We start from the raw sequence: 11,112 nt of genomic DNA on the forward strand, positions 1-11,112 counted from the left end.
GTTACCATGATAAAAATTGATTAATTTAAGATTTTTATACTTATAAAATAAAACAAAATTAATTAATATTATGCATCCATAAATAATTACATTTTGCTATCATTCACATTTTCTTTATCATCACAAATTATTTATAAATAATAATAATAATATATAATAATAATAACTAATAGTAATAAAATAAATAATAATAATAATAAATAAAATGTTAATAATAATAATGTATGATAATAATATATAATAACAATAATAATAATAATAGTTATAATAATGATATAATAATAATAATAATAATATATAATAATAATATAATAATAATAATAATAATAAAATATATTATTATTAATAGTAATAGTAATATATAATAATAACAAAAAATAATAAAATAAGTAATAATAATATTAATAATGATAAATAATAAAATATTAATAATACTCATAATTATAGTAATAATAATAATAAAATAAAATAATAATAGTAATAAATAATAATAATATAATAATAAAAAAAAATAAATAAAAAAAAATAGAATTAAGGATAAAAAGGTAATATACACTGTCAACATACTTTAAGTTGGAAAAAAAAACACCTCTCACCTAGCTTTTAGCTTTTGGCTTAAAATAAGTTATTTTCATATTTGCTAAACACTCTAATAAGTCAAAAACTGGCTTTTAAGTTAGGTTGACTAGCTTTTAAGCACATCCAAACATGTTCTAAATTGTTACTAAATATAAATATAATTTCGTTATAGATTTAGGTTTACTTAGATGTATTTATTTTTGCTTGTTATGGTAATCATGTTAATAGAGGCGGATCTAGGATTTAGAGTCACTGGGTGCCAAGCAGAGGCGGACCCACATGATTTGATAAAGGCGCACATGCATCAGTTAAATTCAAAAAAAAATCACGTATATATATATATGTATAAAATATCGTAAGAAATTGACATAAGATAGGATATAATCAACAGTGCCCCCATAAGAAGCGTAGGGGTGCCCTTGTTTAGTTGCTACAAGCCAGAAGAACCACTCGTGAGAATATAATTCAATTTTATTTCGTTATATTTATTTTAAGATTAGCTTATAAATTATATTTGAGCCGTTACTTACCAATCAAATACTACATTGTTAGTTAATTATAGTAAAAGTTTTGTTAACTACCTAAATTAAGATAGTATTGGTGCATCAAAATCTTCAAATTTTGGATTCATCTCTAATGCTCAGTAGATTGATCGATTAAATGAATTATTCTTCTTGTGGCTAGATGAGAGAGCAGGATTGGGCGATGGGCGAAAGGTTGAAGTTTTAACTAATGATAAATTTTTGTTGTTCAAAAGTTTAAAGGAAGGGTTAGGATTTCAACGGTGAAGAGAATATTTTTTTAAATATTTAATCATATAATAGAAAAATCAAAGAATTAAATTAAATTAGTTAAAGACAATTATTGATTAACACTAAGTTAAAATAAGTAAAAAGAAAAATTATAAGAAAATGTGCCTTGTAGTTTTCAAATAGAAACGTTGCCTGCACTAAAAAGGAAAAATTAAAACAAGAAAAAGGTTGCTTGCTGCTAGCTAGAATTGATCCCGCGAACTAAGAGTCATTAAGGGCCCGTTTGGATGGGCTTAATAAAAGCAGCTTTAAAAAAGTACTTTTGAAAGTGCTGAAACTTATTTTTAAAATAAGCAGTTATGCGTTTGGATAAAAGTGCTGAAGTTGTTATGCCAAACGTGAAAAGGGAAAAATAGAAGAAAGAGATGTTAGGTTATATGGATAATTTGGAGATTGTATAAAAATATTAAGGGAAAAAACATAAAAATGTGGTCAACTTAAAACAGCTTATAAGCAAAAAAAAAAAGCACCCCTACCCCAACTTTTAACTTTTGGCTTAAAATAAGTTTTTTTTTGAGTATTGCCAAACAGTTAAATAAGTCAAAAACCAGCTTTTAAGTCAGTTTGATCAGCTTTTAAGCTGAGCCAAACAGGCTCTAAGGGCCCGCTTGGATGGGCTTAATAAAAGCAGCTTTAAAAAAGTACTTTTAAAAGTGCTGAAACTTATTTTTAAAATAAGCAGTTATGCGTTTGGATAAAAGTGCTGAAGTTGTTATGTCAAACGTGAAAAGGAAAAAATGGAAGAAAAAAATGTTAGGGTTATATGGGTAATTTGGAGATTGTACAAAAATAGTAAGCACAAAAAGATAAAAATGTGGTCAACTTAAAACAACTTATAAGCTTAAAAAAAAAAAGCACCCCTACCCCAGCTTTTAACTTTTGGCTTAAAATAAGTTTTTTTTAGCTTAAAATAAGCTGTTTTGAGTATTGCCAAACAACTAAATAAGTCAAAAACCAGCTTTTAAGTCAGTTTGACCAGCTTTTAAGCTGAGCCAAACAGGCTCTAAGTAGAGGGCTTATCACTGGGCAAAGAATACTTTTGTTCACTATATTATGTATACATATGTTGTGTATAAATATTTATATATAAATAGAGTTTTCGTCGACGCTCATGAATGGCATGACACCCCTAATGACCTTAATAATTCGCCCCTGAATTCATGTAGGATTGTTATTATCAAATGAAAAAAATCTTTATCATTATTATGATAGTATAATTTTTTTTAATTAATGTTTTATTTACATACTAAAAGTAGATATTCACTTTTACTATTTCAAAGAATGATATACTTAAATAATCATTTTATTCATCGCTTTTAAATTAGTGTACGTAAACCAAAAAAGTATTCATATTCTTAGAATTTGTTTGGTACAAGGAACAAAGAATAATTATTTTAATTTTAAAATAAACTCTCATATCTACTTAAAATAAAATTACGAAATAACTTATTTTTTACTCAAGTAATGTCAGATAATGGCGTGTGGAAAAACATTGCACTATTTGAGATTTGAAGTTAACACTTTCTTAATTCAAATGAATATCTATTATCACTGCATCAATTTTTGTCAAAAATATTCAACTTTCTATATATATTTTAAACGTAGAATTTGACATATATATATATATATATATATATATATATATATATATATATATATATATAAATTTTCCACAAAGTGTATTGAAGTGGTTATAGCTCCGCCCTTAGCCAGTAAAATAAGAGTAGTACTATTATATCACTTTTTGCTAAAAAAATCTGGAATGTTGTAAAAAGCAAACAACTCATGTTTTCTTTTAAAAGGCCACCACTTCTTTTCCCAAAGAATTCCACATCATTACAACCAAAAAAAAAAAACCTTTATAATTTGAAATTGAAGATAAAGACCAACGGTTGGTGATCAGATTTACAATTTAATTTCATGTATACTTAATAGATATTCTAATATTTATATATAAAGTTCGGACTAATATTATAAGATTCTACTCGTATATTTAAAAATTCATTTTCCCCCTTCCTTTTTCAATTCAGGCAGTATAATTTTAATGCCAACATATAGTATCCGATACCTGTATTTTCAAAATTTAATTAATTAAGATTCATATCGATTTCATTTTAAATTTGTCAATTGTTTGGGTCCGAGAACCTAGAGCCCAACCATAATGAATCATTACACAAGCAATAACCATTTTAGGCGCAACAGACAAATAAGAACAATCTAAATTCCCATTTTGTCACATTTTTTTCCTTCTAAATCAATTAGTAAAAGAATTGGTTGAGTTAGGCATTTAACGAGTGATTTGAACATAATGAGCTAGCGTTTGTCTGCAATTGTTCTAAATATTTTTGAAGATGGACAAAACAAAACCTATGAGTAAATATTTACTTATAAATTTCAAATAACCCACGATAGAAATACACTTGTCCCTCCTTGTGTGCTGTGTAATAATTGAACATATAAATGCAGTACTTGTGCTCCAATATTAGGTCTACAGACTACACTATGCTATCAAGGATCATATAATTACAGGCAAAAAATCAATGTTATGTCCAAAATTTACCTATACATCCATGCTTCCTGCGACATTTGCAGCTTCAGGTTTCCCAGAGTATTATTGTTTCAAGTATACAGCAGATGTTTCAGCCAGGAGACGAGAAGCAAGACGTATAGTAGAGCACCACCAGTTCCTCAAACCAATTGATTGCACCCATGAAATTCTGCAGATACAAAAGCAGCTATCTAAGAAACATATAGCACCAATCTAAAGCTTGTAAGAAAGAAATGGCGTAAATCTCACCATTTGAAATCTAAAGCTTCAGTTTAATCCTTTCAGACCACTTGAAAATACCCGAGTATAATTGATCTCCTCCCAGGTCTTCTCCAGTAGCCCCAGCAGCTACTCTAATGATATCTTCAATAAGTGCAAAATTTCCCATTATATCAACGTGTGCACCACTTTGCGTTCCCCTTCCCTCTAAAAGATTAGCTGGAGGGGCGTGATTGTACTCTCTTATAAATGTACGGATGCCTGATGGATTAAATCGGGTCTTTCCTCTCCACCCTTTCACACACATGTAACCTGCACTTAGAATAGGTACAGTCTCATCTCCATCTATATGAAAGACACCGCCTTTCAAGCAAGGACTTTCACTTCCACCCTCAGCCGAAGTATCTATCTGGAAAGGAATATAGCAATCTCCACCAGGACTTAGTTTGTATACATAGGCTCTTTCAGTTGGGATTCCAACTCCATACATTGAGAAGATTTCCATCCCTGGTGCATTGGGCAATCTGTAAATGGAACATCACAGTGAAAACTTGCTATAAATATGCCAAAATAGATTGCTGTAACACATAATGAACAAGGTCAAGGAGGATCATATTTTGCAGTTTCTTCTATGAACAATTACAGACAAAGGAAGAAGTGAACAGTAACTGCCAAACTGGAACTTTGGGATTGAAACTAATAGAGAATGTTAACAAGATGGACCAATACTTCCAAGAAAAAAAATATGTTTGCACTCCCTAGAACCCTGAAATTTCACCTTTAATTTCCATGTTGTACAACAAAACATTGATGAATTGAAGATGACTGAGAGGAGCTGCCCTAAGAGCATGACAAAGATCAAGAATACTTCTATAGAACTATAGAAGCTTACTTTGTTTCCAGGGGATTTGACCAATATTTGTAGTGTTCGTATTTTTTGTCATCCAGATCATCAGCAATTCCATATGAAAAATGAGCACTACCACGCTTCATCAACTTTGGTGCAACAAAATGAAGAAGATCCAAAACAGATCCAGCTGTGTAAACTTTGTAATCTGCAACAGCTTTGACACCTCCAATACCCATATCATGGTACTCAGTCCACACATCACGGCAAGTGGAATTGGCATGACTTTTACCTTTAAGAGCATCCTGGGGAGGACCGAACAATGGAGAGGGCAAGTTAGAACTAAAACCAGAAAGTAAAAATGCAACATCTGGAGTTGTTTCAGATAACCTATCCATGTGGAAGTTTAAGCAAGCAGTAGTAGACACAAACAAACTAGTATAAGTCATTAAGCGTATATTGAAACATGAGAAACTGATTTGGAGATAGTAGAGTACCTCAAAACGGGATGGACTATTGGAATAATGTTTCCTTTTAATGTTAGTATTGGAATAACTGTTAATTCATGGTAATTTGCAATACCATGTGCAATTCTAGCCTCTTCAGGTTCAGGATGCATTATGTATTAAAACCACTTTAATCTGCAACAGGATTTGCCAAATAATTTCTGCATTTTCCCCTTATTTGGACACAGTGACAGCAGAGAGTTTTTCCTTGTGAAAGATAGCAGTGCACTTAACATGTAAGTTACTCTAATGACTGGTTTAATTGCTTATGTTTTCTGAAAGCTGATCAAATCAACAATTTCACTCTGAAAGACAAATGACTATCCTGATCTCCGTATAGCAGCACCAAGCACAACAATATGTCATCCACCAGTGAGAGACTACTAGGAAATGTCCTAATAAGAAAAAGAAAAAATGCACTACCCCAAATGTCTTATCTGATAACTCATAGACTTCAGAAATGAACTCCACTAGTCAATGGATCTCAAATTACAAAAATATGGCATCAATTTGATAACTAACCATTGGTAGTACTTTAAAATCTGCTTTTACACATTGTAAAGAGCTATTGACTTCTTTGTCTGATTTTTCCCTTTGGATTGGAAATTGTACGACCTTATCAAAGGAGTGAAAAATGATCCATGCAATCATTTATAAGACTGATGCAAGAATACTCGAGGCATTCATTAGCCCATAGTAATAGCTGTTCTATTGCTGCTTTGGCTACTTGATCATTAATTAGGGGAGATTTTGAGCTTTAGTGGATATTGGACACGTCAAAGAAGAAAAAGACTCTGAATAGGCAATAGTAAAAAAAGTTCACGTGTTTATTTCTTAGAAATGTGCAGAGATGCAGAACACACCAGTCTGCAGGAGAGGATTCATATAAAACAATGGAACTCGATACAGAAATTCCACATTAACTTGAAAGAACTCAGAGATACTTGAAAGTTTTACTTAGGATTAGAGGAATTCCAACTTCTTTTTTTTTTTTTTTTTGAGGGGGGATAAGGTATTACATCCAACTTCAAACTTGTATGAAAGAGAAAATGTTCTCTTCTTATTCCAGTTGTGTCTCATCTCACCAGGCCTTTCCCATCCTCTACATTAGAAAGTAGAGCAAAGGATGCATATTCATTGGGGAAGCTGATGCAAAAAAGATTATTTGTATATTTAACAAATTTGTGACAGCCTGTTGGTACCTTTTTTTTTGGGTCGGCATGTCAGGATTTAGGTCTAAGCATCTTTCCACACTTTTGTTAATGGGTCATAATGTTATTTAGGAACGTGAACGTTCAAGTAAGTTTTTACCCTAGAGATAGTAGTTAGTTAAAATCCAAAATTAAAGTAAGAACATTACTCTGAAGTCAATCCTCTCAATCTCTGATGAGTGCAAATTAGCTACATGCTTCCCAAATGATATTAATCTTCCATACTTCACACGAGTAGCATTAGCCGACTTTCTGGTCCTGTCACTCTCTGATGTCTGGGTGCTATTATTCTTTGGCTTCTTTTCATTACATTCATGGCCTTCTTCAGGGGACCAATCCAGTCCACCCCAGATTGTGTCCCCACCTTTAGGTATCATTGACATTGTTGAATCCCATGTACGAGTCATTCGCATTACATGCTGTAAAGTTTGAAAGTTGAACATTTCATTTTCTAAGAAACTTGGGGCCATAGACCTGCAGAAGGAGCAATTTCTACTTTAGCTCAACAATGCCTCTCGCAGATAAACGAAAGGCTGGAAACTCCAGGTTAGTCAATGGTGGTAACACATCTCTTGCACACAGCAAAAAAACATACTTGTGCACGCAATCACTGTCTTGCATGTGCATTAAACATTCCCCTTGAGAAAAAGATGCAAACACACTCACTAGAACAGATAAGATGATCAAAAGAACATAGCTTCAGAATAGTATCATAGAGGAAATTAATTAGATTTGTTAAGGCTACAAAAGGTTTAACATAACACTACGGGCAAGAATGTGGTACATCTTACTCTAGTCGAGCGAAGTCGGGATATACAACCTCACAGGTGGTTACCAACAAGAAGGAGAAAGAGGAGAGGAATGCTAAAAACATTATCTAAAACATAGGTTTAGTAGCTCTTGTACTTATTGGAGCACAAATTTTATTTCCATATCTTTTCTATTCTATCCCTCTCACCCTCCCCATTTATACAGAGGAAAGAAATAGAAAAAGCAACGAATTCCTTCATTAAAATATACGCGGCAGTAAAACATAGTGAAGACCAATAACACCTTCTTCTACAACTATGACAAAAGATGACCACAACAGTGATTAATTCAGACGAAGAAGAATCAAGAAAGAAGCTAGTAAGTAGCATGAGGAAGAACCTAACAAGAGAAACTGAGAAGTTGAAGTGGATTTTTACAATATTCCTTGTTAGACCCTTTATAGACATATGAAGTATGGCCATGTTTTACTGTGAAATGCAGTTGGGAGGTCTGCACAGAAATGCTCCCTTGAATTACATCATGTGAGTTTTATTCATTAGTATAGTTTACCTGATTGCAGGTAGAAAAAAATAGCCAACAGGTAAAGGTTAAGATCCTTTCTGAACCCTAAAGTATAACGATAAGCTATTTTTTCTAAAAATGAGAAGGAGAAGCCAAAACTATTAGGACCTTGGTGTTGGGAACTTGATCATAGTATAAGAATTGTATGTTATCGACAATTTATCTTACAGTGAACGTCAAGAACCACTTAGAAAGGTGGAGCCAGGATTACAACTTTATGAGTTTTGGATTTTAGTACGATGAAGTGCTAATAACGGGGTTCTATATTTACTATTTGTACACATTAAGTATTTATTAATGCAAACACACTGGTTGAGCAAAAGCTACTGGGTTCGGCGGAACTTGTGTCCGAGTTTTTATCTCAACAATTAGACATTTCAAAAGAAGAGAGTGCAACATAATTACTGTTATTTTAATAGAAAGCAAACTATTCATTGAAGAGAGAGAAACCTGGCAGCAGCAATATCCTTGGCTTCAGCTGAGAATAAACCTGAGACTGCTTTCGGGACACCCAAAAAGGGTCCTCCAATGTTCATTACTGCTTTTAAATGTTTAGCACACCAATCTGATCCACCTCCTCCACCCATTGGAGCTGGCGCCTCTACCCATTTCATGAAATGCAAGAAGTATAGAACACCCATTGAGTGCGGAATTATAACCACCTTTTTCCCACCACTTGAAGCCACCATGAGTTCTATGTTACTTTTAATTCTGCTTAGGGTTTGATCTCGCACCTACAGATTTTGAGAGAAAAAATGATGGGTTATCATTTTGCAAAGGTAGTGGCTAGACGTGCAGATACACATATTCTGTAACTCGGGGTCAGATACTGTAAGGAAACATAGACTAGTAAATAATAAAACATCAGAATAACAAAGAAAACTGCGCATATGCTTCTTTCAGAGTTCACAGTACCTCAGTGTTCTGAAATGAGATCCTCCAATCATAGGCAGCCATATACATGTTTTTCTCCTCATATCCAATGCGAGCCAAATTGGCAATTAAAACAGCCCAAACAAAATAACCTGGAGCAAAGTAATCAGCTGCTACAAGCCCAGAGACAGGTCTAATCCTTATACCAGAAGGATCCAATCCAGTTTCATTATCAAGTGACATATGTTCCACCCAGCAAAGAGGTCTGCATTTTATTTCGACAAAGAGAAGGCGCTTCATAAGTAAAAGTGTAGAAGCGGAAGATTCAGACATAAGATCCAATATTTGCTACAAATTTCAAGAGGAAATATATAAAAAAGGAAGCATAAGTCACTCCCCTACCACCAACACTTACTTTAGCTGCCACATTAGCCTACTCTACTTAATGGCAAGAGTTTGAAATTTTTTCAAAAACAAATTAGAAAAAACCTACTTGCCTAACTCAAAATCCGAATTCGCAGAATAAATGCCATAAATCCCACCAGCCCAAGATCCACTGATCTTTTTAGTGAAAACCAACAAAAAGAAAAGCCAACTATAGTCACAAGGAATTGTGGAAAAAAGTAGTAAAGGTTGAATCTTTCAGCTTTCGATTCATTTTCCATCAATAACTAAGAACACCTTACTCACGTAATTACCCTGAAGTCAATAAATCCATTGATAAAAAGTAATCAACCTCCAGAACATTCTAAAAAAGTACAAATTTGATGGACTAGAAGAAGACTAACTAACTAACCTTTTGTACAATTCACCAAAAGTACCACCCCACAGTCTCTTCCTAAACAAACCTTCAGCACATTGATGTCCTTCCCACAACTCAAGTCCACCAGTGACAATCCCAGGTACAAATACCACGGGATGCTTAGCTCTTAGCCCTTCCTTAGCCAATTTGACTCCTGGTGGATCCGGCAAGGGCCCCGTTATCGCCTCCGTCACATACTGTGGAAAAGATGCTGGCATTGCGTTGTAAAGAAACAACAATAACCACCATATACAACATATACAACCAACAAACCAACAACAACCATCCACACAACTCCATCTTCCCCTCCCCTTTAACTCCCTCAAACTCTTCTTCTCCTTAAATTCTTCATACTCCGGCTCTGTTTTCTTGTTTTCTGTGCCTTTCCTACGCCTTAGTATTGACATGTATGTATTTACAGAACTTATTGAGTGACTGAAAATCAGCTTATTTATTCACTCTTAAGCTAATCAAATCTCAAGAATCAAACCCTAGCTCTGTAAATACATATACAAATACACTTGTATATGTATATATATTGTCAGAGCAAGCAAATACTATATATTATTATTAAGAAGAAGAAGAAAAAAAACAGAGTTTTCTATAAATAGAACAACAAAAATATACCAAATTTAAGCTAGTTTAAGTTCAATAAACAACCCATTTTCTTGAAATTAGTGTTTTGTATGAATAATTACAGAGGGGTTTGTAGGGGGTGGGGTGATCGGAGCAGGGGAGGAATATAAGCGGAGAAAACTATAGAAGGTGGAAGAGATGGGAGGTGGGGTCCATAGGTGACACGTGGAGATTCCTGATGTTCTTTCTTCTTAATTCTCAGCCGTCGATTCAATCATTGAGGTCAATGGACGGTGCGTGATGGGTTTTATAATTATAAATTAAAAGACTGGGGCAACAGGGGAGCACGTTAAATATACTCTAATTATGCAAAACATATTAACCTACATTTATAAAATAGTTAAAACTTCAATAAATGAAAGGAAAGTATAAAAAAAATCTTACTGATAATTTTTTTGAATTTTGAATAAATTCCTTTAATAAATCATAAAAAAGGGAAATTTTTGCAAATAGCCGGCCATGATAATAAATTTAGGGGAAAATGCATAAGTACGTCCTCAATCAATACCAAAAATCTCAAAAACACACTTATATTACTATAGTAAGATCCATTATCCCCTGAACTTATTTTATAAATAATTTTCTGCCTCTTTTAAACCCACGTGACACTACCTTAAAAAAAAAGTCAACCAACATAGATTTCGAGCATAGGTTGAGGGATACTTGTGCATTATCCCTAAATTTAATTATGTTTCATAATTATAGTTTACATATTTACAAATTATAGCTATAATTTAAGTTGACTCA

General features: G+C 33.0%; 1 protein-coding gene across 1 annotated transcript; it reads right to left on the reverse strand.

Moving 5' to 3' along the window:
• Positions 1-3,759: 3,759 nt before the first annotated feature.
• On the reverse strand, positions 3,760-10,584 carry LOC101258674 (phospholipid:diacylglycerol acyltransferase 1-like). Its single transcript, XM_004243678.5, has 7 exons — positions 9,724-10,584; positions 8,970-9,192; positions 8,505-8,788; positions 6,872-7,196; positions 5,051-5,310; positions 4,189-4,682; positions 3,760-4,108 (listed from the first exon to the last, which is right to left on the reverse strand). Exons 1-6 carry the CDS (start codon positions 10,134-10,136, stop codon positions 4,199-4,201), a joined length of 1,989 nt encoding a protein of 662 aa, XP_004243726.1. The 5' UTR covers positions 10,137-10,584; the 3' UTR covers positions 3,760-4,108; positions 4,189-4,198.
• Positions 10,585-11,112: the final 528 nt, after the last annotated feature.

The sequence above is a fragment of the Solanum lycopersicum genome, chromosome 7, assembly GCF_036512215.1.
Source record: "Solanum lycopersicum chromosome 7, SLM_r2.1".
Classification (NCBI taxonomy): domain Eukaryota; kingdom Viridiplantae; phylum Streptophyta; class Magnoliopsida; order Solanales; family Solanaceae; genus Solanum; species Solanum lycopersicum.

Bases quoted from the DNA above. Each gene is read 5' to 3' on its own strand.
- LOC101258674 (XM_004243678.5), bottom strand. From the start codon at position 10,136: ATGTCAATACTAAGGCGTAGGAAAGGCACAGAAAACAAGAAAACAGAG. The intron at 5,311-6,871 runs GTAATGTTCTTA...GGTCCTCCCCAG, and splicing joins TTGAGAGGATTGACTTCAGA to GATGCTCTTAAAGGTAAAAG. The intron at 4,683-5,050 runs GTAAGCTTCTAT...TTCCATTTACAG, and splicing joins TCAAATCCCCTGGAAACAAA to ATTGCCCAATGCACCAGGGA.